The sequence below is a fragment of the Anopheles maculipalpis genome, chromosome 2RL, assembly GCF_943734695.1.
Source record: "Anopheles maculipalpis chromosome 2RL, idAnoMacuDA_375_x, whole genome shotgun sequence".
NCBI lineage: Eukaryota > Metazoa > Arthropoda > Insecta > Diptera > Culicidae > Anopheles > Anopheles maculipalpis.
In genome coordinates, this window is record NC_064871.1 from 87619028 (window position 1) to 87646972 (window position 27945).

Genomic DNA, 27945 nt, shown 5'->3' on the forward strand with positions numbered 1-27945 from the left:
TACACCAGTTATAGACGTTCAGGAAACGTAAAAAGCAATACCCCGTTTTCATCAAAAACCTCAGAAAAATACCTCACCAACGCGTATAAAGCAAGGATTTATCATCTCAGCATTAGCATACCTTCCGACCGGTATAGGCGCTTTCACTCGGTCGGCAAAAAAAAGGGGGAGCCTCGTAACGTTATAATAGTCCATTCGCAACGGCAAGATAATTTACCCACGATAAGCGTATTATTTGCGTATAACAAAGTGGATTTTCTACCGTGCACACCGAAGGTGAAAAGTTTTGTGCGAAGGGAGAGGGTGAGCGGATGTGATTTTCCGGCCCCTGTACGCGATAAGAGCGTGTCCGTTCGGTTTTCATAGCTCACATTTTCTCCGTTTTCCCCGAATGTGCGCTCATTTCAATGTGCCCACCCTTACCAGCGTTGACTGTGAATTCGAAGCTTCAATTTTTGGAACTTCTTGATGTGCTCTTTTCCTGTTTAAATTTCAAGAAGCATGGTTGTGTTAGGTGTTTAAATAAATTTCCCTACTTCAGTTAAAAGTAATGCTATGGAGGGGTTTTTTTTCCATTTGGAAAACTTTAAGCCAGCAAACATATTATTCTTTAGAAATTTTCTCTTTACGAAAATTTAATTTCTTCCTCATGAAAGTAAAAAAAAAAGCTCATTCGTTTTCGTTTTCATTCAACCTCCCATGTGGCATGTCGTTCGGGTTATTGATCAACTAAATTTCAATTAGCTATCCATTCGACTTCAAATTAGATCAACTCATTGACATCTTCCCTCCGATTCTGCTCCATTGTTTGTTCCTTTTGTCTGAAGCAAACCAACAAAGAATCAAGGTGTGTAACCTTTTTGACATGGAAATCTTGCACCGAACGGTAACTTTTACTCACCACTACCGGTGTGTGTGTGTGTGTGTGAAATCCCCTGGTGGAAAGGCGATAAATCGTCCAATTAATGAAAAACCAACTGGAGGAAAATTTATCGCCCTGAAGAGAATTGCTGTTTGTCCCTTTTGGCCTTTTAGTCCTTTTGGCGAACCGAGGCTAAAAGCAAGTGAGACAGAGAGAGAGAGCAGAGCGAGGCAAGAGTGGCCGATGAAGTTTTGTTCTGCACGGGAAATTCTTCCAATCGTTTGATTTACGACGTGCTGTCGATTTTTCCCGGCAAACTTTCTCTAAAAGTGTAAGAGATTTTATTCAAAATTATTTTCTTGCGCTAGCTTGTTCTTGAGTTAACTTTCGTGTTAGTGTAAGCTTTGTTGCGGAAAGTGTGCTTGGCAATCGTGTTCAATTTTGAAAAAAAAAAATGGCCAACATTACGTCGCTGGGAAATTCGTTTCTGGGATTTTAGAAAAGGTTTTTCTTTATTCGCTCCCTTTTGCCCAAATCCAATTCTCAGCCGGGATCATGCAGGCATTCGTGTGTGGCTTTTACAGGGAGTGGGAAAATCAATTTCCTGATCCCCTTCGTCCAGGTACCTGTTTGGACATTTCAACACCGCGCACATGTCCATGTTCCATTTTCCGGCTTCGAATGTCCTGCCTACAACGTAATGCGACGTGTTGCTTCTTGGATTTGACCATTTTGCTGTTCCTTTTAACCTTCGTCCATGAAGAAGTGGATGGATGAAAAGGAGCCAAGGGTTTGATGTGTGGCGAGAGTGGAAAATGTAGCTGAATGAGGACTTTTAGATAGTCACACCGAAGCCTTACACGCTTGATAAATAATCATAGCAAATATTTGAGCGATTTAAAAGCCCCATTTATTTATTATATTTAAGTAATAGCACAGTACTTTAGGTAATACAACTTCTATACTTTTAAACAGTAACAATACGTGCTTTTTAGCCACCAGTTTATGTAACACTTGTCTGGTTTTGTTTGCTTACTCCTTTTTTTCCGATTGCGCCCTTTTTGATTTCCCATTTCCTAATGCCCCCCATGTCATGGGACGTGATTTATGTGCAATCGTAATCGAAATTGACCTCGTCGATGTCGTCGTCGTCGTCGTTCATTCTGTAACCGGTGTCTGGAAATGATGAATTGTGCTGCTGAATGTGAAGTTACACACATCACTCACGTCCGTGATGTCGACTGAACAAGGTAAAACGTTAGCAAGCTTGATGACCAACGAGGAAACGATTGTGTTTTCTTGCCAAGAATTGCCGAACGGAAACGATCAATGCTTTTCTTTTCCACTTGGGAAAGAATGTAGGTGGCAATGTTGTACCAAGTGGTAATTGAGATAATTGAACGTTTTAACACATTTTTGATTGCTTGATTCCGTTATGACAGAAGTAGCTTAATGAGTGATTTTAATTGTTAAGTGAACATTAACGATTATTATCTTAGAAAAGTTTTTGCACACACTCAGTCGCGCCATCTGTTGGAAAAGCTGAAGAAGCAGTTAAGTAATCAAATGCATCATCTTTCTCCCCAAGTTAGAACTCGTTGCAAACAAGCTCCTTGGTAAGTGTACTCTAGAAACTACAACAAAACTGCCACCCCGAGAAAAACTTGCCACAATCCCGGTAATGCCTTCCTTAATGCCAAAAAGTCACCAAAACTTTGGACAGCGAATGTCAAAGCTGCAGTTTGCCCGAACAGCTCTTCATCGAGTCGGGCTTTTTGTGTAAATTAAATTTACCATTTACCACATCCTTTACAATGTAGGCTTTCGCTGCGAGACTGGTAACACTGCGACAGCTTTTCACGCTAGAGATCATCCGTTTGACATACAACAAACGCCCGGCTTCCAACAAATTCGAGTGCGAGGGGTTGTCACATGCTTTAAAAGTTGTGCCTGAGTTGACGAAGATAAGAGCCTTGCGGTGCTTTTGTAAATAAATGGAGAGCGAGAGAGAGAGAGGGGATGAGTGAGGCTATGCTGCTAATGTTAGCATTAGTCTGCTCGAAAATGGCACGTTCGGTCGGGTGGGATGGCGTTACCGGACTGCATAGCGCATTACACTACCAAGAGGCGAATTTAAGCGAAGTTTACGAGCTCTGCTGCTACATTTAAGCGAGTTTTGGGAGGTTTTTGGCAGAGTGTGAGTAGTGGAATTTCAACAGGGGGTAGATTTCATAATTAAACCACTGGCCAGTGCTGCAGTAGTAGTGCGCTGGAAAGCCGAGCGCACGATGCAGGTGTTGTGTTACTTGGGCTTCAACACAAGCGCTTTTCCCAACAGGCATCTACAATCATCCGTGGGATTGCATAAGCTTTTACGGGCCATTGGGGATGCCTGAAGGTCCTAACCACTCGTCTAGTGCCAAATGTTGCATCTCCAGCTTTACACGAATCAATAATAAATTGCTTTAAAATCAATTATATGCTCGCAAAGTTCCAGCACATCTGCTACATATGGAACGGTACAGTAAATGAAGCTTTTCTATTGGTAAGGATTTTTGTACCTGCAATTCAATACGTTCATGTGTGTATCTTGTTTTTTAAGGGAACTTAAACTCATCGAGAACTCGTCCTTCTGGTTTCCTTTACAATCAGAACTGTCTCTTCAAAATGTACCTTCACCTACGTTGTTATTGCTACCAAGAAGAGAGCGTCAAGTTGCATTAAGCTTCGCCCCGTTTAGCTGGAAAAGGTACCCCAACAGAGTTTCCAGAGCTCAGAGTTAATTTAGCAAGTGCTCGGGCTGCTGCCAGTACAGTACTTACCGTACAACAGTTGTACCATCGGGGATACCTCCACCACAGCATGTCGTGCCTTGAAAATTGGCCAGAAAATCTCATGTGAAAGATTTATTGCTCACCGGCAGTAGTAAAGCATCCAGCTCGAGCGATGCCTTAATGCACTGGGGAATAGGTAACTATTCTCCCGCCCGCAGCACCATGCGGGCACAAACAATAGAATCTTTCGGATCGAATTTAAGTTCTCCCCACATGCGGGGCGTTGTGGCAGAAAATGGCATCAGGCAGCAACAACATCGGATGCCCGTAGTCTTCTGATGCACATGCACAAACCATCCCCCAATATTGGCACAAACGATAGACGTTTTATAATGCGAAAGCGTTCGCAACGGGTACCTTGTTTAGAGAGAGCGAGGCGAGACCAGAAACGAGACTATCGCACAACAGTACAGGAAGTTACAAGTGGCTCGAAAACGACGCGAATCCCAAGAAGAACCACTCACGCACTGGGGCTTGGCAAACGCAAACAATAACGAAGTCTTGCGGTACTACTTCCTTTGAGCTGGGTACGATGCTTTCTGCGGCATTTCTTGGCAACAGGAAAGTTCGTCCTTCTGGCTGAATGCTGCTAGTAAGGCATAAGCGTGAGAAAACAGACATCCTCATGCCATCCTTGGTAGCGTGTGCCTAGGCCTCGGAAGAGGCTGGGAATTCCAGGAAGCTGCATCAAGTGACATGGTTTCCATTTTTGCCAAACCGTCGGTCGGTTGACGATGTGGAAATGTGTTTTCTGGTGAGACTGTAAATTGTTTTCTACGTCGCCTCTGCATTCACATAGGGGTTTGGGGGTAAAATTTTACCAAAGCAATTTAACAAAGTACAGCAACAACCAGGCGGTGGCTGCTAAAGAGCTCGCAGTCGAAAATCACATTAGCAGGTCGGACGTTTCGCTTAATGTACTGCGTTAAATTGTGTTGTGGCCAATAATTTACCAGCAACTGGATGGTTTTCAACAAGACGTTAGGTTTGTCTTTGAGTTGAAACTATTTTTATTTTACAAAATCTTTGTAAAAACCATCTTTGTTCAATTTTTTTTTTGTGAAAATAGGACTGAAGCGATGACTCGTTTATATGACATCAATCAAATAATTTTAAATAAAAATATTCTACTGTTTTCATCTACAAAAATGTCTGAATAGTCGAAAGCAGATGTAAGACCGTTTTTATACAGATTAAAGAAGTCATGAAATTGCTTTAAAAACTATAAAGTCTTTTTGCTGAACACAACCCAACACTGAAAGGCTCATGTACGGTCGTGAAATCTGTATCTGGCCGGATATCTGGAAAGTCTACATGTATGTAGTAGTAATACTAATTAACTTAGTTTGACGTTTAGATTTGACAATTCTATAACACGCCATCTACTGTCAAATAATTCTATTATTTTGTATTCCACAAATGAAAAAAAAATATTGAAAACAATTTGACAAATGTTCCATCCAAAATTAAAGTGAAATATTTCTTATTCATATTTGCATATGCCAGAACTTTTGATTCCTCCGGGCGAACAATGCTACAAGGACAAGTCCAATATAATCTCTTTGAATGATTGTCATCCGTAAAAATTAGTCACCTTGCATTACCGCAGCACATCATCGCGCTTCCGTTCAGTGTTAATTGAATTTGCCTCGTAATGCCATTAAATTTGACACGGCTGTGGTGTAATTTCAAGTTCGGTCCTTCAAAAATGTGCTTTTAAATGATTATTTAAATCATCACAAAAGCATAAAAAAGGCACAGATCTACCCAGTCACAAAACGCAATCAAAATGATATGTAGCTGATTCGAACTACAGTAAAAAAAACGCGTAACGCACCATTTTGATTGGTGGTAATGCTTTTGGAGCGTTCCTCTTTAGATACTTTCATGTTCCGTTCAATCAATTTGTATCGATTTTTGTTCTTCCTTCGAGAATAGCGCAAGGTAAAGTAAAAACAGCTAAGTAAACTATCGGCTCACAATCGGTATCGCACCAGCACACACACCCCGTTGCACAAAGTTTTCCCCGCACGAGGGACACTTTTTTTTTATTATGATTGTCTCCGCCATCCGTCGTCTTCAGGTCGTTTGCGTTCGTTAGCGCGATTTGAATAACGTTAACGAGAGCTTTTTTTTGTGTGTGGCTCGCGCGACTTCGTCCCAACACACGTATCGAGTTGGGTTGTGCTGCTCACACACATGTGTCTTGTAATGGCCTAGAGGCGTTTGTTTATTGATGTTTATTTATTTTTTTTTTTTTTTCGAACTGAAGCTCCAACGCGTTGCGTGCTAAGGGAAGTCACGCAGGAGGAAGGAAAGCTCTTACATTCGGGTTCGCGGGTTAGGGTTGTGGGATCTTCATTGTATCCGCAGCTGTTTGGTAGATTTTCGGCTGTTGGGGATCGCACACGAACCGGTCTTCAGTGGTGTTCCGGTAGGTGGCGAAGACACATCTCTTGCTCACAAGCTCCAAAAGACAGAACGCTGTTCGTGCGAGCTGTTGCGAAGATCGATGGGAGCTACCGGCGCTCGACGTCGGGCTAGCAGTTTTACCGTACCGAATAACCCCGTCACGGTTGGCATTGTGTTGCGATGGAGTGCACTAGGAAGTTTAGTGATATGTGTTGTACTGGTGCTCGTACTACCATGGCCTTTACCTTACGAACAGCCAATCGAAGAGATCATGCAGGACCGATCGAGCCATCTGCAGGAACAGTGCCAAACGATTCTCGACCACGGGAATCTGTCAGCTTCCAGTGCACGAACATTAAAACCACAGTATCTGTACTATAACTACTTTTATCAGCCACAGTTTCAAATGCTCTGGTGCTCGATTAACAAGGTCGCTTCCAGCAGTTGGATGTATCAGTTCAATCGATGGGCCGGTGTTTCGCGGGAAAAAATCGCACAAGCCGCACGGGATATGAAGGCACTCGCGCGTATGTACTACCCCGTACCGACACGTGCCGACGTGGAACAAATAAAGCGAAACGTGGACTTGCCAGTGATCCGATTTCTGCTGGTGCGTGATCCAATGGATCGGTTCGTCAGTGCGTACGAGGATCTGATCGTCCGACCGCAGAGTGATAACTATCTTACCCTGCGGCGGTTCATCTTTCGCGAAGTTTACGGCCTAGACACCCCCTCAGGCAGCGAGGTACGATTGATTTATGTTTTCTCGTTTTGATTGATACCCAGCGGTGAGGAGTTTGCTGAATAGCGTGGACTCATTAGCGTTCCGAAAATGCTGACAATGTCCATTGCTATTTCAACCTACCGCAGGCCCGTTCGGGTCACAACGCGGAAGAGGTGTTGACAAAAAAAAAATGTTGCTTAAAACTATATTTACTGACCAAGACTTTTATTCTTTGCGTGTCTTGACCGATTTGCGTGGACAGAATGGTACCTCCCCGCCCGTACCGAGCTTCAGCGACTTTACCGAGTTTGTGCTGCGTCGCCCCAACGTGCTAGATCCACACTGGGACACTTACTACAATCTGTGCGATCCCTGCTTCCTGCAGCCGACCGTGATCGTCAAGCTGGAAACGTACGACCGGGACGTGGCGCACCTGCTCCAGCTCGCACACGTACCCACCGGTGCGGATAATTATGATAATGCACGGGGTAAAGCATTTGAGGGACATCGTCTGAATGTTAATCATCATCGCGCGTCGGGTGACACTTTACATCGAAACGCCTCCACGATAGATCGGCTGGCGGAACTGACGAAGGAACAGTTCGAGCGATTGTATCGCCGGTACGAGCTAGACTTCCGATTGTTCCAGTATGATGCGAGCCACTACTTTGCGATGTACGGGACGGATTGAGCGAGGTTGCATCACGCGTGCAAAACTGTGATGTTTCGAGCTGTAGGTTAAGGTGTTAGATTTAGCTTGTGCGGATGGTAAGATATGTTTAGCCATTACCATTTTAAAGGGTAATAAAGGGTACGTTGATCTTCCTAAAAAAAAAAAACTGTGAATTGTCCCGCGACGAGCATGGATATTGTATTCGAATCAGAGTTTTAATGGTGACCATTTATCATTCCATGCATTTTGAATAACAATTTTGAAATATGTGATTGCATTATTAAAAAAATAATAAAAGGGCTCAATGCATTGAACTGTTTAAAGTGATTGGGAGATATTACAATCGCAAAACTTAGACCGTCATTTAATTCATAGGATTTATTGATACCAATCAGTCCCCAGTAAGGTGGAACGGTCCGGATGGGCTTTAATTCCCAGTTCTGACGTATTTAGAGTAAGTTTATTATGCATAAGTTATGAGAAATTCTTGCAAACTGACATTCATCAAATGCTTTCTTCGTACAACAATGTAACAGCATATGAGTTTCTCCTCCTTGAACCAAACAATGCTAGAGATGAATTAACAGAACACTTACAAAATACAGTAAGAGTTGTAAAGCCTTTTCATAGTCATCCAACTTGAAGCAACGATTATGGTGGTGTGTTTAGCTTTTCCCTTTTGTACGCCCCAACACGCTCTCATTCATGGTTCGCTCCATTGTTCTGCACGCCGTGGCTCAGAATCGTCGTTTCCACGGGCCTCTGACAATCGGTAGCAAACAAATCCGCGTCCTTGGCAGGAAGCGTGCTTGCAGGAAATAGCGAGTCTTCAGGAACTTCCAGCCAGCCAGCTTCGGTTTTGCACAAATCCCTTGAAATGCAAATTGGTGCGGAAAAATTGTCAAAGCAGGTTTCATCGGATTTCATTGGTTCGTTGGGTTGGGATACGGTGGTGATGATGGTTCATTCAAATGTGGAAACGATTTTATGGGACGGGATTAGTCACCCACCGGTATGTGCTACCGGTGGTTCCCTTTAACCCCTTGAAGTATTAATAAGCATATGAATATTTTAAGGATTTAGAAAGGTTCATGTGTGGAAATATTTTGAATGTTAAACGTATTGATGCTCACTTCAGCTTCCGTATAGTGATAGGTAAAAACTGTGCTCTATAACATCGCAAGCTATAATAAAGCAACATCCATATATTACCATCCTAATAAAGTAACTAAATCATTCTATTGTATCGCCTCGAATGGATCACTTTGCATAGTGTAAAAGCGTGACGATCATTTATTTTCCTTTCAGTAAAGCTATCAAAACACTCTCGACCATCTAAATCAAATCTTCTCAATCTTCGCTCCGCCATTATCTGTTTGTGTGTTCTCCTAATGAATGTCATTCACAAACAACAACTGCTTTCGGGGCACGAAAACCACCACCTCCCTAACTCTCGCTGTCACCTACACCACAGCCAGTGCAAACGTACGGATCAAATTTCCATCAACGGCTTATGCAAATGTCCACACGATTAATAACGAGACGAGAGTCGGCCGTCGTCATCGCGATAGTTTAAAGGCATAACGAATATGACAAAACTCCGTGGCCAAACATTTCTCAGACGCGTTTGCACTACGAATCGATTATGCTTAATAGCTTCATCTGTTTGTGATTTTATGGGAATGCTAAAAATATATTATTTTGACAGGCCAAATTTATGGTAAGAGTATTTTAAAGATATTTTTAAATTATTAAGTCTCAAAGTTTGTGTCAGTTTGTGTTGAAATTAAATCATATCTTCAAAGTAAAGCGTTGCTCGCCCGAGCTCGATATTGCATTTCGTCAAAGCCACGCTGAATGCAGCAATGTTGCATCGGCAAGCATGCATGGAATTTGCGCAGAAGAAAATTCACAACCCGACACGGAAAATTCAAATCTCATCGTCGCTTGCCAAACATGCCCGTGTGTAACAATGTTGCGGTGGCGTTTTGTCGATGGTAGTAGTAACGATGGGCTGTAATTTACTGACCAGCGTGCCACATCTTTCGGGCAACATGCTGTTGATGCCGTTGATGACTTGCCTATCTTTTAGGGATGCTGTGCCGGCCGCGCACCATACATGGTGTGGCGCACGTGTGTTTGAACAGTTTCCCATTCCGTCCGGTGTGGTGCACGTCAAAATAAACAACTGTCCAACTGGGGTGGAACAATGATGCTTCGGTCCGGGGCGACGAACAGCAAACGGCATTTGCAATGTGATTTTATCATGTCATGTGTTCATGGGTTGGGAAAATGTGTACTCAAGCCCACATTTTGCTAACTTCTTGCGCATGAGTTGGAAACATGGGAACGTTCTTCATCCATCATGCCTCAAGTGACTGGTTTGCGAGATAGTGTTATGTGCTTTGAAACGGTCTTTTGTATTGTTTGAGGTCATTCATTTAGTTTAAATTTTTGCAAATATGATGTCAGAAATAGTTCTTAAAGGCAGTAATAAAATTTTTATGTAAGTCAAACTACAAAGGGAAAATCTCTTTGATGCTCAAAATTATCACACTTCATCCTAAAAATGGTCTGTCGCTTGTCGAAGTGAACATTTCGTTAGACAGTTTTCAATAAACCCTTCGCCTCCATTCACTGTGGACACCAAAAAGCGTTGATCAATTTTTATCTGTATCCTTCTCGAATGTGCACATCGTCTATTGCGCTCTCCTCAAAAGGCTAGCTAAAAGAATTCAATTCAAACTACAACATCGCTCTAACGGGCGACAATCGTCTCTTCCGTTCCTTGCTTAACTTCCGTCCTGTCCTGTCGAATCGAACAGACAGGACCGTATATCGGTAAGCTTCAATTCACCATCTCGATGGTCGTCATCGTCAAGCTGGCAGGCTTTTTTTTTGTATCAGCAGCATATTGCAAACTATTTCACCTCATAGCTCCGTGAAAATGGGGAAATTTACGGAAGGTGATCGTTGAGTGGAAAAGTAAATAAAATGAAACAGTAAACCAACTGTCGAATGGCGACATGACTCCGGACCACACATCAGGATGAGCCAAATAAAAAAAAAACAACACAGGAAAGCTCACTTGTCCATTTGCCGGTTTTCGTCTTTTATTGCATTTTTTCCCCTCGTTCGGAACCATCTCTGGTGATGGTTTGTCCCGTAACTCAAGGGGCGTTTGTATGCGTTGCACATATTTCGTCAATAGTTCGTTTCATTTATTGAATTTTCGTTAAGAGTGACTCAACAAAAAAAAACAGAAACATCAAAACGATGCAATCGGATACAGTAGACAAACCTTGGCCTTGCCGATTTTATCTTTTCATGTTGAGAAGGAAACAAAAACGCAAAAAACAGCAGTGAAACAAATGAAATGCAATCAACGTGTGTGTCAGAACATTTGAGACAGATGAAATTGCATTTGCTCATTTGCTTGTTTTGTTTTTCACTCGAAACGCTTATAGGGATCGATAGTGTTTTTGAGTAATGATTGATGTAATTTTTATGAATTTTTGACAATCATTTGATACGTTTTCAGTTTAATATTCGCTGCTGTTGATACTGCTGCTGTGGAACGCCTGAAACAATGCTATGAGTTACTATTTTTCGAAACAGAATTGAACATGGCCTATGCAATACGCGGCTGATCTTACCGATTTAAAAAAGTAAGGATCATGCCAATCGTTGTCACAAAAATAAAGCATACTTTCAGGCGTAAATATCCTTTAAGAAAATTCCAACATCAACGCAAGAAGTAAGGGTCAATTAATCAATGTAATTTAATGTTCTTTCCTTAAAAATAGCTTCAATCATAATTAAAAACCTAAAACAAAACTGGGACAAAACAAAACATACATCGCAACAGTACTCTAAAATTAGAAGCCGCTTTGGTCTATTATTACACATTCAATTCGAACACCACAGCTGACACAACTGACAGCTAATGATAGTGTTGAAGAAGCCATCGGAACCGATTCGAATACCTGGGTCTGCTGGTTGTGCAGTATGTCCAAATACGCCATAGAACCTTCTCCACCCGGTAACTCTACTCAACAATGACGCCAGTTCATATCTCAAGTACACTTCCCAACCGTTGTGTCGTTTTGACACAAGAGAGGTGGTGCTTTTTCGTTCTAGATTAAAAAAAACTCATATAAGTTCATATAGGTTCACCTTAGTGAGTAAAGAATTGTGCTGCATTGTATTTTCTTATCATTTCGTTCAACTTCACGCTTTGTAGACTCGTTACGATCGTCAAGTGGATACGGGACAGCTTGTGAAACGGAAGCCATTTTTTTTTCTTTACCCTCGACAAAACTACTTGAACTTGTTTCGCCGTCTACCCTTGATATGAATGTGTCATACGGTTTTATGTTACTCATAGCAAAACGAGCAGAAGAAAAGGCCGCGTGTGAAAATATAGAACACCAAAGAGACAGAGGCTTCGCCACTGGGTAATAGCATTGTGTGCCACAACAATCTGTTGCTTTTGTTTGTGGGCTCGCTTTTCTGATTGACTTCTGAGCCTGAAGGGAGTCAGTTGGCGCTGATAAAAATGGTGCTAATTTGCTACATCTGGTGTCGCTGTCAGGCTTTGGCTTTGGAAAGCTTGTATGTAGCGATACCATGCTGGGCTGGGTAATATTGATTGGCAACTTAATGTTTTGAATGATTAATGAATGGGCCGTGATTGTTTGCCTGGAGAATGCTAAATATGTTATTAATTAAGACATAATTCATGGTCTTAACGTAAAGAAGGCTCCTGAAAGTATGTGTGCTCCGTGTGTGTGTGTGTGTGTGTGTTTGTGTGTGTCCCCTAAGAGTTGATGGACTTGCTTTTATAAACTGAAAGCTCTACGAGAAAGCCTAATGAATATAAACGATCAATTTAAATTTTTAATTATTCTTAAAAACCCCCTTTTTCAATTAATTCTTATGAAAATATGCTCCACAAGCCTTTCGACAACCTTAAAATGAATTATTCCATTCACGTTCGTTCTTTTTGCAAAACTCATTACGAAATTATATCCAATCATTTTTTACTCAACAATTTCGAACGCTATCTAGCTGCAAACCTTACCTCACAGATAATCGATTTCCAAAGGGACCACAATGGAAAGTGTCTCCGCTTGGTCTCTCTCTCTCTCTCTCTTAACTGTGCCATTCTGTCAGACGCTTTTCATCCTTTTTAATTATTCAGTTTGCATTTAAAAGCAGGTGTATAGTCTGTGTTGAGGCAGAGTTTTGTGGATGCAAATTTCCACCTTGTTGAGATTTTTAATCGAATTGATCATTCAACGAGCAGACGAGTGGCAGCCTTCCTCTTAAGCAAAAGAGGCTTAGTAATGAGAATTACAAGTATTTGAAGTTTTTTTTTTTTTTAGTAATCAATTCACTTGATAAAGCTTTACGTTCGATGATTCAATTTAATGTTTTGCTCCTTCTTTGTTCTACGATCCTTCGGTGTTACATGGAGGTAATGATGCATTCAACGTGCTACCTCCCCCTCGGTACAGCTTGTAATCTAAGAAGCGAACACGGTATTGATTACACGGCATGTACTCGTGAAGTCACAAATGTGACTACAACTTGCTTCATCATCATCATCACCAGCATCGGGTGCGAATGGGGATGATGCTACGTTGTTGCGGTTCTGCAGAACCTCTACTCCGTTTTCCATGCGCACACGTACGAACGTTTGCTGCCTAATGAGGTGTAACACAAAGTGTTATTAGCAGCTCGTACCAGTAAGGGGATCAAATCGCACAATAAATGAGATGTTTGTTCTTATGCAATTGTTTTCGATTCCAGTGTGTTTTTTGATAGATTTTTTTTTCTTCAAGAACTTACACAATTTTGCCTCAAAGTGTTTTAGGTAGGCTTTTTTGAAGAATATTTCTAGCTTTTATAAAAATTCTTAAAGCCACCCCTAAAACAATCATGCCTCGCTCGCTTTGATCGCTTATCGCGACTCTCCCTTTTCGCACGCACGGTCTCGCTTATGGTGCTTTGTTGCAATCATGGCACCTGCTTCAAATTGCCTCTGCCCACAGCAAGAACCAACTTACATAAAGCGTTTGCGTTCTGTACTCCGCTGCCACTAGCACGTTGTTTTGTGGAACGAAAAAAAAAAAACAAGAAATCATGTAAGGGAATTGGCACAATTCCCCGGCTTGGGCAATTGAAATTTGATAACGCCTCAGGAGTTGCGCACGCTCGAGAGGGCATGCATGGGCATGTTAGTGATAACTTTTTGTGTACTTTGAATTAAATTTTCAACCGGCTCGATTGCATTATTATTGTTATGGGGGGGGCAGGGCAAAAAAGTCTCATTCGAGCGTTGTCTGGGTGCAATGCCGGCCCGAGGGTCGTGAATTTAATGCTTGGCATTTTGTTTACTTACCGAACGATAAGCCCGATTGCTACTGTCGTCCTGTCCGGGGTGTGGATGAGTGATGGCATAGAATTGCAAGTTGCATGTCCCAAACAAAGACTTCTTTTTTCCTCTATGTTCACTTTTTGCTGTCATGTTGGATGGAAATGAAGCGAACAGATAATATTCTTCTCAAAGACAACAGATTTATTTTCAGCTCTTTTTGTGTTGTCCTGTGGTTAAGGAAGTAAGATTGTTTTTTTTCCTCTAAAAAAATATTAAAAATAAGGCAACCAATCGGGGACATTTCCATTACTTGGACCAGCCTCCAGAATTTGGCTCATCTTTTTTTATTTTTTTTTTTGCCTGTTTAAAAGGAGTCAGATGCATCGCGCTTGACATTTGACGCAAGATAACAAGCATCAGTGACCGCTTTGTAGTACATCAAAGGTTCAATCATCCCTTCTTCTTCTTTTTCTTACTTGGTTTAACGATCTACTACTACTACGTCACGCCGGCCATCATAAGACTTACTAAACTTATCCATACTACATAATTGAATAGTCTTTTCTCACTATGGCGGATCGGTCGTGTGAAAACCGATAAAATTTTACTAGACGAAAATCCCAAAAAACTACTAAAACACCCGTCAAACTTGTCGACGACAGATCCTAAGAGATAGTCCCTTAGGGGCGTCAGAGGAGAAAGATTCCAAGAAAATGAAGAGTGCGCAAAAAATGTATTAATGTGTCGTGACACGAACAGACGTTTAAGCCGTTGATGTACGTGGACGATCGAAAAAGATAGTTTGCGAAAATGTCTGACTGTTTCTAGCAAATACTGATGAGAAAAAGCGAACCCATAAGAGCATATAGACATGGAAAGAAAATTCTACTTTCTACTTCCCTTTATATTCTTCCCACATTGGAAAATTATTTCCTCAGAATCATTCCAAGACGTCTTACTGTATGGACAGTTTTCATCAAACAGGGATTATAGCTTTTCTGAGACATCCAGGCGTATGTATGGTGTCGCAATACTTCTCGGAAGGTCTTCTATTAATTGCTCCGTTCGACGAAAGATGAATGTTAATCATATTCTACTGTGTGCGGCTGCTTATGGATCGATTTTCTTTTCAAGTCGCGCGTGGCTTCATGCTGTAAAATAAAAGTATTCTACTGCCATTTCGAAAGTCGGCTTAAAATCTACACCCCTCCCAACCTTACCTTATACTGGAGGTGATTTCTTGTGAAACGTTTGTCTGCCGTCTGTTCTGTGGAATGAACATACTTTTCAATCGGTACATCGGTGAGGTGCATTTGGTTCACCCCAAACCATTCCATACACGGTGCGGGAAAAATCTCGCACACTTTCACCCACATCCACGTGAATCTAATAAAATATTCAAATTAGCAACCTGCTTCATCCGTCAGTGCTGTAAGTGCCTTTTTTTTTTTTGTCTTCACCGTGCGACCCATCCAATCCCGTCCAAACGATCGGATGCCCTTTTTATAAGAAAAACCAGTCGCTAGCAAAGGTTAGCAAAATCGGGGTTTGCTTTTGTGCACGGCTATGTGCTATTTGCGCATAAATGTGATGACAAATTGACGCGGCTACGGGGTGCCACCCACCGTAATGTAATGCTAATGGTGATGCTACTTCGAAACGTTGCCAACAACGTTGTAAGACAACCCGAACGTAATAAGGGTGCAGGAAAAGGTGAGCAGCGAAACGAAAATTACATCTAATTCTACTTCTATCAAGAAATGTCCGACCCTCCCGGCACACACCAGGCCGAAAAGGCCCAGCACCACACACATGGATGGATATGTACGTATGTGCTGTAATTCCCAGTGTGAATGATTTTGGGTTGGGATTTCCTCTATTTTTGGGACTCCGTGGGTTAACTTCATTCGCAGTTTGAAGTTCGAACAAAGCTTAAGCTGTCAGTGTTGCGAGTGTGGCTAGAATCCGAGCTCCCTGTCGTGTTGCGAAAGAGCGTTGACATCCGTTTTGGCAGCAGGTAACGAAATATGCTTGTGTACGAATGTCTGCGTGTGTGTCGTTACCGAAAATCCAACAGGTGTTGGATTGGGCACTACCATCAGTTCCTTTTTTTTGGGTGGGAGGGAGAGAGGAGGGGGGGAAGGAAGCGCGTCCCATTCTTTTGCATCGAAATGAAAAAAAAAAGGATCCTTCCGGCAGCTTAGTTCGTTATGGTGCCGTCGAAATTATGCTGACGATGCTGTATCTGGATGAAAATCCATCCACCGTACCACTGGAGAGATGCTCGAGTGAATCCCACGTTTGAGGTTAGGGGACCTGGACCTCAACCTTACTGCGCATCCATACTTTCTTCGTACGCTTTCTTACATCGCAAGGGTAAAAGTGGAAGTAATCCATCAGAATTTCGGAAAGGTAAAACGTAACCTGGACCAGCATCTTGGGCTGCTACCGATGGAGGCGCACCTTTAAAAGCCCCGCAGCGTGCACTGAGGGATAAAAGGAAAACATTAAAGCTGGCTGGCTGACGGTGGTGGGGCCCGCATATGGCTAAGAGATATCAATCTCTTGCGCTACTGGACTGGGCTGGGCTGTCAGTCAATATGCAGTACGGTTTGATGATGAAAGGGGTGTGTTTGCTAACCGATGGATAAATCCTTTTTTATCAGTATTACTGGTTGCGGGCTGCTGTATCCGAAGGCAGACCAAAGGGTTATGTTTAGCTTCGTGATGGAACTTTATGTACATATTCCTTAACTATCACGTTACTGGAAGCTGCCACGACTTGAAGGATGCCCGATGGGAGCGAAATTCCTTCGCTAACTTCAAAAGATCATCACTGCCAATAAATCTCAAGACAGCAGATTATATCGAGTCCACGCCTTACGCCCACCCAAAACATTCAAAAACTCGGTCGGTAAAACACTCAATACGGTGGTTTTCGTGGGATACCAGCAAGCTCATCAAGCCTTGCTCTCTGCTTCACGTCTATAAATCTAAACAGTTAAGTTTTAGCTTAAGACAACTGCTCCGGAACATCACGAGCTACTAAACCTCAAGCTCTAGAAAGTTGATTGAGATATTTTGCCAACAATTTGAAACGTTCGAAATTTTCTCTCCACGGCTACGGGGAGACGGAAACGGTAGGAACGGTTGGGCAAGGACAATTCAACCACGACGACGTGACAATGTGCTCCAAAAATCGCATGAAGCGCAACCTGAACCTCCTGAACTGCTGGTCGGTAGCAGCAAAACGGGAAGTGAAATGGAACAAATTTTTCATCCACCGGAACTTTAATTAAAATATCTTTTGCCTACCGTGCCGTTTTTGGTGAAGTCTGTCGGTTGGTCGCTACGGGGAGGGAAGGATTCCCTTTCCGATGCCGAGGCTTTTGCTACGATATTATCTTTTCACCAGCTTCCGCTTTATCATTCCCACAAATAAGTACACGCATACACTAGCTGCTAGCTTACTTGTGTAGTGTGCACACTTATGTGTTACACAAGTTTCAAATGCCACTGGCTCGATGTACTCAGCATTCCATTCTCGTTCTGACTCGAATTGTGGACGAAAGTTCGCGAATAGCGCTCCCACATGAAAATGATGCGGATTGCACAGTAAAAGCCCTTGGGACACTGGCATTCCTACTTTACGTCTTCCTTTTTTTTATTTTGTTTTACTACACATATGAAAAACCCCCCGGGGATAGTTTTTCAGCAACCATTCAGGCCCTAACCTAGGTCCTCGCCCAACCAACGCTCCACCGGAATAAGTCGTACACTCATATTTCTGGAAGATTATCTAGCGGAAAAACACAACCACGGATTTCGTTCCCTTTTTTTTTCGTCGATTCCTGCTCCGTGGTTAATACTTCTCGCTCTAGTTTACACGGGCGAGTCCTTTGTCGCCTGACGCTGGAGCGGAGGGTCGTTGCCGGTTTTCATTTGGAGTCTACCACGAGAGCCTTTATCGACTTAACGTGCTTCGTTTGCGTTGTAAATCGTGTGTGAAATTGTGATAGCAAACGGATGCAGCAGGGGAAGCTTGAGTATTTGCATGAAGAAGAGAGTAATTTAAATAAACAAACTCAACGTTGTTAGTTGTTTTCGATTGCATTCGGTTAAAAGCTCATGCAGTCGTGAATACTTCATGATATGTAAAATTTATTAAAAATGTTGAACCTTTATTCAAAAATCTGAAATCTTTAAATTTTGTACTAAAGTCATGGAAAGTTTCCTCTTATTGTAGCATTAAAATTTGTACAAACACGATAACTGTCAAACAACTTAGCCTAATTTCTCGATTCCGCAAGAGGGCGCTGATAAATCAGTATTGTAGTGTATATAGTTTAATTATTAATTCTTTTAGAAGACGCTAAACTTTTGAAAATAGGAATGAAATAAGTTAAAAAAAATGGAAACTTAGATGTGAAAATTTATTAACCAAATTGAATTGAAGAATTTAACATTAAAATACTTTAGTTATCTAGTTCATCAGTAAATAAAGTAGAAATACTCTAGTACTAGCAACGGTTACTTCCATTATCTGGGTTCAATTGCAAATTGTTCACTCCTAATCCTGAGGTGCTGCAAGCACTTCACACTAATTTACGGCTTTATGACCAAATCATCAGCCTAATACCTTTTTAAGTGAGGCACGAAAGCTCACGGCTCCGCAAATGAATGTTTAAATTTGCATTCACCGCTGTTTAAAATGAAAACGGACCTTCGGAAGTGCATTTGCAGCCGTCATCGACCAATTTGCTTGCCGGAAGGTACACCCATTGCAAGGGTTTCATTTAATTCGCTAACCACAACTACTGCAATTACTACATTGCTGTCGTTTGGGTTGCAGAAGCAGCGAATCAAGCCCCACAGCAAATGAGAATCAGTAACAGTCTCTTAATCTCTTTTACTACTTTTTTTTATATTTTCTAACCCGTCAGACTAGTTTTTATAATGTGTACTTCTTACACTTTTCCATTCCGAGTCGCCATTAAAGCCAGCTTCCTTGTTTTTTATTCCGCTTTTTGTGAATTTAATCCTTTATCCACGGGATTCTTGAAACCAGTGACTTTCTGTTCGCTTGACGCCATTTGCACTGGCAGCGGGCTTAAACGAGCGGGCAAACAACTCTTACCACCAAGCTGGAACATGACCAAACCACTTCAATGTGTTGGTAAAATGGGACACAAAAAAAAAAGCTCGGTCTGCAAATGATGTAAAAACAATTGCAAGATATCCATCAGCTCGACGGTCGACGGTGGGATCAGCTGCGCCGTTGGAAGGATTTAGCCTTTCTTCACTAGCCAAACGGGACGGTGCACCAGCAGAAAGTTTTTTGAAGGGTGTGGTTTTCGGGAAAGGATAGCTTTTCATTTGCAGATGTAGTTGGTGGGCTGCTTTTGAATGATGGATGAATGGGAAACGGTACACAGCAATAAAGGGTGTTAAACATTAATTTGTCTGAAATTAATTTGTTTTGTCCGTTTGGGTTTTTGCCCCATAATATCCAGAAACTTCAGTGAATCTTTTACTGTAGAAAATTATTTAAGTTTTAGTTAAGTACTTTGTTGGGTGTCATCACAGGAACATGAAATATTTAGGACACTTCTTGTTCATTGCTTCTTTGCCAGTGCTTTATTATGTAGAATTGATTTTCCTCTTTATTCAAATTATCAGCCAAATCACTTGTTCATTAGCAGCTTCATTGTTTCTTGTATCCGGTTGTAGACTGTGTAACCTATCCTGGAAAATGGCAGAAAACAAAATCAAGCGCCTGAAGATATGCAACAGGATGTGACGTTGCAGAAATATAAGCGGGCGCGTTGCGATGTTTGTTGGTGCTCACAGGACAGGACATGATTAAACAGATCTCCCGCTGTACGATATCATTCAAATCATTTTTCAAACCAAACTCACAACAGCGACAAAAACTCTTACCAAGGAAACCCCGGTTGTTGCACCAAACGACATCGAAAACGACGGCAAGAAGAATCTTTCTCTCCGAAACGATCTAAAGCCAGTAGCGTTAACAATGTTTATTTGCTCGTGAAAAGCTATCCACGGGAACAGGGGAAAAAAAATATGTGAAAGAAAAACTTTCCACCATTAGAAAGCTTCCACCCACCGCTACTACCGCGCTGCCGGAATCGAAAACATAAATTGGATTTGCGCTTTTGCGTGTCACTTGTTGGGAGTGGGGCAGCTGGGAGGGAAAGACGAAGAGACGGACACACAAGAAAGTAAACTTAACAAAAACAAGTTGGTAGAAACAATTCGTCCGCATCCCTTGTGAAAGCAATTCCGCCCTTAACGAGTATGTATCCATGTTGTGTTTTTGTGTCTACTAGTTGGTTGATGTTGCTTCCCTGTTTAGCATCCCTTTTCGCTTACTTTCTCTCTCTTTCTCTCTCACGTACCGTTAAAGGATTTTTTTCTGTTTGAATGTTTTGTTTAATTCCGTCTCCCAAAAGAGAAGGACCGGAACAGGTTGTACCGAACGTAGATTGTTGTTTTTCTTTTCCTTTGTTTTAACTATTGCTTGTTCATCCCCAAATTCCTGTCCCAAAGTTGGCTGAATTATCTTGTCTGATTTGCGTTTTCGTGTGATTTCTGGTTGCTTCAGCCTTGGTTTATTGATTGCAAACTTCAGCTTTCAATGACTTCAAAGTTAATGGCGTTGTTGTGGTGCGAGAACAAACTTCTTTTTCGCTTCCAACAAAACTTAGCTTCTTAACAGTAGAAATAAAATATCTCAAAGAGTTTAAAAAGAAAAGTGAATTGATTTGATGCAAAAAATGTTAAACCACTCCTTCTCTGGAACCAGTAATTGCTTTAATCTCATCACTACTGGTGTAGATTGCTTAATTTTCTTTGCCTAGTTAAGTCGTTCTATCCTCCTTCTACTGGCCGAAATTTAACTTTCTTGGTGTATTGTCTTGCTCTCTTGCCCATTGAATAAAACACACGCACACAAATTAATTCTGCCCCCTGTTTTGTGGACTTTATCCAGAAGCTTGTTGCTCGGTTTAGTGGCTCAGTAAATTATGATAATTGCGTGACTTTTCTGTTTTCAGTTGTTTGTCTGATTTGCGTTTTCGTGTGATTTCTGGTTGCTTCAGCCTTGGTTTATTGATTGCAAACTTCAGCTTTCAATGACTTCAAAGTTAATGGCGTTGTTGTGGTGCGAGAACAAACTTCTTTTTCGCTTCCAACAAAACTTAGCTTCTTAACAGTAGAAATAAAATATCTCAAAGAGTTTAAAAAGAAAAGTGAATTGATTTGATGCAAAAAATGTTAAACCACTCCTTCTCTGGAACCAGTAATTGCTTTAATCTCATCACTACTGGTGTAGATTGCTTAATTTTCTTTGCCTAGTTAAGTCGTTCTATCCTCCTTCTACTGGCCGAAATTTAACTTTCTTGGTGTATTGTCTTGCTCTCTTGCCCATTGAATAAAACACACGCACACAAATTAATTCTGCCCCCTGTTTTGTGGACTTTATCCAGAAGCTTGTTGCTCGGTTTAGTGGCTCAGTAAATTATGATAATTGCGTGACTTTTCTGTTTTCAATTCTACATCTCCCAGCCCGACGTGTTGCGAAGGAAATGATCTTAATTTTATTTTCACTACTGCTTTTACGCGTAAAGTTTTAACTCCCGAAATAGCACACTTGGAATGGAAAATTATTTATGCTGTCCTGTTTAAAAAAGCTACAATTTGTTTTTGTTTTTCAGAAAACAGGATGAGTGTAATAGTTATTAATTTATGCAAATTTTATGCTAGTTTGCGTCATCTTCCCGGACATGATGTGATGTTTGCTAGCCTGCAAGGATTTACATTCAAATCATCTAATCAGCTCTTTCTGTTCCCATTTCCCGAGTTGCTGTTGGTTCTTGTTATGTTCTTTCTTCACAACTCACAACGTGATCTCTGTAGGCAGAGACCTGACCTAAAGTTTGCATAGGACCGCACACAATCAAATAGAAGATACGTAAAGTAGTCCACGAATTTTCTACCGGGTATCCACCGGCGACCGCGTATCCATCCGGTACACAATGAGTCGGAAAACGCACCAGCACAACCCTCACTCTGTCCCCCAAACCGCACCAAACGCACACACTCACAAAAAAACGGGATGTTGAAAATGAACGGAAAACAACTTGCGGTCACACCTATTTTGTCGGGCAGACTGGTACAGATAAAACTTTATCCTTTCCGTTCGGGTGAAACGCTTTTCGGTGACCATCCGGTGGCACCGTTTAGCTGGGTGCGAATTGTTTTCTCCGTGCCCACTTAAGCTAGCGAAACCACCCAGGAAAAAAAAACCTTTCCAGCGCAACTGGAAGGTGGTAATAGTGTTGGGTTTTTGCCGGATTCTGCATAAAACGAGAGGGAAACTCTCCGAAGGCAAACAAAACCTTGCTGGAAAATGTTTCGGAAGCAGGGTGTTTGCGAAAGCTGTTTGCGTGAGTCTGCCCGGTGCCATAATTAAAGGGTGGTGAACTAGAGAGACCCTTTTTAGGGGTTGTCGGAACAAACGAGATGATGAGGACGAGGTTCTTCCTTTTCTGCACAGCAGCAGGACCGTATCGGTAGAACGATCTCTGTAAATCCATGGTTTCACGATGGGGTTCGCAGTGGAAGTCCTTGACCGCAAACGTGCGAACGGATTTATGATGCCGGATTCAGAAGCAACAACGTGCATAGAATGCCGTGTATACAGTTTTGATATATGATTGTTTCGGAGGTTTCAGAGTAATCAGAATATTATCCTCTAAATGGAATTGTATAACTTTTTATCAAATTTTGCTAGAAAAAATCGAAAATTGATGGAGATTTATTTGCTGCAAAAGTTAAACTGCTTTAAATTCCTAATGATTGACCCTAGATGGCGCTACTAGTTGCAGACTTCAAATTTGACAGCTTCAAAATGTCAGATTAATAAACTTATAGCAAGAAAAACAAAAATTCTTTTAAAAAACAATTATTTATCTTTCATATAATTAAAAGTTTTTAAATAGAAGCCAAAAACGCTCAGCATCGTCAATGTGTGTTCAATTACGAATTGTTGTAATTTGTTTTCCGTACCAATTAAATCTGTTTGAGTTTTACAACCATCTCCGTCCATAAACTTATTCACCATTCTTTTGGAAATTCAATCTCTTCAACCCGAAATTGGCATGATTGGTAAAAGTTCTTTGCACATCACCGCCACCCCGGGTCTTGAATGTAACACCGACAATGGCTGGTAAAACATTTGTCATTAATCATGCCACTAGTTTGGTGCCTTCGGTGTACATTGGTGTGTGTGTGTGATTTTTTTTTATTCACAGGAAATAAAGAGCTAATATGCCGGTTGAGTGTGCGGCTGAAGTTTATACGATTTTTATACGTCCTCCTTTTGTTGTCAGCCGCATCCGTGAAAGCCATAAATTTAGCCTAGTGTCAGCGAAGGATTTTAATGCGGAGCGCACCTGTTGACGCAACAATGCAGTAAAGAAAAGCGTTTAATTTTCTTTTCTTAACGTGAATAATGTTTATAATTTAACTTTAACAATATATTTCGTATTTTTTGTATAATTTATGATTCATTAAACATTTTATACGCCTCAACTTCCGGTGATTCATTGTTCCAGTTCCGATTCACACCGTCACTTCTCTATCTACTAATCGCTGGGAAAATATCAACCCAGAGTCCACTTCTCACAGTCGTCCGTCGGTGGGAAAAAATCATCTCACAGTTGTCCGCACAAAACTTCCACTACTGGGGCCGTTTTGCAAAAAAAAAACCCCTTCATCCTACCAAAATGTGCCACTTCGTGGTGCTCAAAAAGGAGTGCTCAACGTGGCCATTGAGTTTATCAATTATGCAAACGAACACCAAACAGCATGGCAAAAAGGAAAGAAACCGACAACAGAGCAACAACAATCAGGCAACATTTTCAGTCCAGCACCTTCAAACCGGGAGAGGTCGTGCCGTTGTTATGGGTCGCCACCAAAAACTTCACTCCCACGGTCACGGCACCGGCATATGCACCAGCTTTAATTCATTTACTCGACGCTAGAACCTTCTGGTTTGGTCAAAAGTTTCGCTCTAGTCTAAAGGGCCTTTTTTGGTGCTTGGGTTGGGTGTTGAATGTTGGCAAGAAGTTCGCATCATCGGGTGAACGATCGCTCGCCAACGATTCACTTCCTGTGTGCAAAAGTTATGCTTTGGTTCCGGTGAAATTATTCTTCCTCATCATCGTTTGGTGCGCTAAGCGCTGCTGGTCTCGTTCTGAGAACTGTCTCGATCTGTGACTCTAGTTTCAGGTTCGCCAGGATACTTGTATTACTAACTCAACTAGTATACTCACATATTAATGAAGGCTGATCCTACATCCCGACCCGTAGATATCTCTAATTTCCTTTTCCAAACGTTGTACAATTCGTCTCATCCATCCGGAAAGCTTTTCCCGGCATACGAAAATGCAAGAGATTCTTTTGGGTCCTCACACAGACTTCACACTGGTCGGTACCTCCAGTCAAGTCATTAGCCTGTGTGCTGGCTAGTAGGAAAAAAAATCATCGTTATCGCTTTCCAACGCCATGAAAAGTAGGTTCGCGGTTTATAAGCTCTATGCGGGTACCGGGTGTCGTGTGGCACGAGCATACGTTCCTGTCGTATTATACACCAACAAACGTCCAACTCCCGGACGGCAGGAAAAGTACAGAGTGAGGATTAAATTATAAAAATTTCATTACCACAACCAGCCTGGCCGTAAGCCTGAGTGTGGTGCAGCCCTTAGGTCGATCTCGACTATCCCGAGCCACACTGGCCGTTAGCTTTCGGTCGGTGTGTGTTTGTGAGTTTGCTTTTATTTTCCGCGTAAAAACAGGATTAACGGTTGGCGAAATTAAAGAAAATAAAAACAACCCATCCATCCGGGCCCGGGTAACGTAGCTCAGCTTTCCAGCGTCACTAGACGAAAGCTGAAGAGGATGAATGAGGTCTTTTTCTCCATCTTTTTTATTTTTATTTCGCCGTAACGTTTCCCACGAAGCAGAATGACTGGTTGATGCAATTGCCAATCGAGCGATGGAGGCGCCTGGTCGTTCGTTCGATCGTGATTGGAAAAATGGTATCCGTCTACTAGTGCAAAATCCGGTATGGAGCACGATAAAGGCTGGCATTAAATCCGCGTATAACGTTCCGCTTGATAGTGGAAGATGTAAAATGGTAAAGCACTGAGGCAGAAAAAAAAAAGAAACAAAGGGCGTTGTAAGAGCGCTGTTCACCTTAGCTTCGCTTTTTTTTCATGCTGCCAATCAAGGTGCTTAAGCTTTCACTAGGGAAAAATGCTATTGCCGTACACAAAATGGAGGGGCAAAAGGTATGCAAATTGAACTGCTCCTATGGGTCCGAAACTCAACACGCGACAGGTGATGGATGAAATGATTTCATAACGCCATTATTCGATTACCGATTGCGGTTCGCTAAAGAGGGGGAACCTTTTGTGAGGTGTTGATCGACTTGATGCTCATTTCAGGCGAAAGATTTAAATAATCGTAACAAAAGAATAATCGCAACTTTTTTTTATACATTTAAGAACACTCTCGTGTCTTTGTTCACCTTGTTTGAGCATACTTGCTTTCGCAACTTCCGCAACTTCCGCGTATTTATTTTTCCCTATTTGCAAATAATTCAAGAGAAAGATTGCCTCACCATCACCATGTTGAGACGTTCAAGCCCGCTTAGAATTTAATCCATCAAGCACTGTACATCCCTGCAGCGTTTGGGGAGGGGTTGGAGCACAAGTAATTGGACACATTTATATAATTTCCTCCTTCTCAACTCCGAAAGGAATTAAACATCTTGCCATGCGGATGCGGTACACTGCTCATTAGCAACAGTCAGGACACGGAGCGGAGCGCTTCGCAACACGACGCTTCCCTAATGACGTGAGCCAAATGTTATGTTTCTCCTGAATCCTTAAGCTCTTGCCATGCGAGGTACTGGTGTGCCAACTTGTGCTCATCATTTTCCTCGACATCTGTAGCTTTACGCACCTGGAACTGAAGCCAACCTTTCATTAAAGACAAAGTAAACATTATGGTAGACGTACAAACAGGCACCCATAAAGCAATACAATGCAATGCAAATAAGGCTGACTTTAGCCCGCGTGTAATGGATTGGAAATGCAATATTTCAATAAGATAAAATTTTTCAACGACACTATTTAAAAGTAGTTATTAAAATTTACCTCCCATCGCTGCCAGGTTTTTAAAAAAATCATACCTGCTGTCTACAGTGCACGACAAACATCCATCATTTCTGCATCGCCGTCAGAAAGAGCGGTCGTTAGGACGCATATTTTATGCCAAATTGCACACTGCAGATAAGTGTAATATATAGTCACCGTCACCGTGGATGAGTGGAAGAAATCATACAAAGCAAGAGAGAACAAATTCAAGAAAACGGAAGCAAATTTGTCGCACACCTTTCAGCGGAATGTGTTTTATTAACTTTTTCCCCGTTCTGCAGTACTGCAACTAGTGCTCCATTTCGTTGCCCCGGCTGCAAACGTGGTAGTGCCTGGACTGACGAACCGAGGAAAGATTGTTTTGCCCACACGCTCCCAGCTGGAATGTATGCAAAATTTATCAAAGAAAGGGGAAGTGAAAGCAGGGTTTGGGAACCGGTGGGAGACACAACAAGACAAGTTGCAGGATCCTTCTTCCGTCCCATGTGTAACATTGCACGCTGCAGATAGCGATGGGTGAAGTTTTGTTGGTGAAAGTTTTTCCTTTTTGCAGTTCGTTAGCAAATGTTACACTAAGTGGTAAGAAATATGGCTAGAAAGTTGAGCTTATAGTTTTCATAAGTGTATAGCAACAATCTTAATAAGCTTGACAAGAGCGAGTTGCGAGTGTGGTGTTGTCTATATTTAGAAATGCACTTTTCACAGTAGATTTAAAACCACTCTCCGGACGGTTAGTAAGGTCGTCCTGCAGGAGTTGTAGATTGGAAAGACCTTTTAAAAGGTTTTAATTTCGTTATTTTGATCGAATTTTCTGGTAAACGGTGCACCAAAAACGAAGCCTGTTACTCAAAATCCCTAAAAATGCACCAAAAGGTATGCAATCCACTTGCCAAAATCATTCAGATTTTTATTGTACAAAGTCAAACAATTTTTCTAATTTCTGCCATCCCTGAAGGCCAATTTGATTTATTTTACACACACAAAGCCAGATTTTCCTCGGAGGTTCTCAGAAGAATGCTAGTTTTGGGCCCTGTCACATTGAATCTGCTGATCGAGGGGAAGATTCTTGTTGATTCGGGGCCCTCCGCCGCCGCTAACTCTGCCTACCGTTAATCCCGTCCCTGGTATACACACCTATGTTTCTCCTATTGCCTACATTTAGGCGTCACCATCCATTAACCTAAAATCTATTCATAACATCTAGCTAAAGAACAACTCTCTACAGACAGATATGGAACAAATCAATCTATTTGTATAACATAAAGCAATCAATTGTGACAAACAGCAACTCCTCGTTGATCCGTAAACGGAACGCACGAAAATGCCGGTATGATTTCTTGAATTTTATCAGCAAAATGCCACCTCAATTTTAACGACTGCTTATGTATGTTAGCTCCTACCCCGGCGACGTCCTTTTTCAAGTTTTGGTTTTAGAGTAAATGAAAATTAATAATAAATATTCAAAATTAAGTTCAGTCCTGAGGAACACTAACTAGATATGTCCGCCACTCAGAGCTACATCCTTCCAGTCGTGCTGATTGAAAGGTGCTGAATGTTTAAACCCCCCTTAGTTGGAACTGATTGACCGTTGAAAACACTTAACATTCTTTTTCATAATACTGCCTCTCCAGATGAAATCGCACTTTAAACCTCCAAGTGTTTGTTATTATCAGCTTATTTGCTCTCTTATTATGACGATTTGAACTTGATTTTTCAGACGCACTATACCATTCCGCAATGCATGTGTTTGGCTCCGATTTAATACTGTCCTACTAATAAATTAATGCCTCACTATAAAGTAACAGTTTATTAA

General features: G+C 41.7%; 3 protein-coding genes across 3 annotated transcripts in view; 2 read left to right on the top strand and 1 right to left on the bottom strand.

Annotated features, from left to right (window-relative positions):
- LOC126568491 (ras-related protein Ral-a) overlaps window positions 1-27945 on the bottom strand; it is a 337581-nt gene that overhangs the window by 276926 nt on the left and 32710 nt on the right. The gene's annotated exons all lie outside the window — the stretch shown is intronic.
- Window positions 1-27945, top strand: part of LOC126567867 (calcium-transporting ATPase type 2C member 1) — a 50276-nt gene that overhangs the window by 14510 nt on the left and 7821 nt on the right. The window lies entirely within an intron of this gene.
- On the top strand, window positions 6209-7523 carry LOC126568718 (carbohydrate sulfotransferase 13-like). Its single transcript, XM_050225235.1, has 2 exons — window positions 6209-6853; window positions 7095-7523. The coding sequence occupies exons 1-2, from the start codon at window positions 6209-6211 to the stop codon at window positions 7521-7523; spliced, it is 1074 nt and encodes a 357-aa protein (XP_050081192.1).

What these genes read in the sequence shown, in the direction of transcription:
- LOC126568718 (XM_050225235.1), top strand. Translation starts at nt 6,209, where the DNA reads ATGGGAGCTACCGGCGCTCGACGTCGGGCTAGCAGTTTTACCGTACCG. An exon ending in ACACCCCCTCAGGCAGCGAG is followed by an intron (nt 6,854 to 7,094) that starts GTACGATTGATT and finishes TTGCGTGGACAG; the next exon opens with AATGGTACCTCCCCGCCCGT.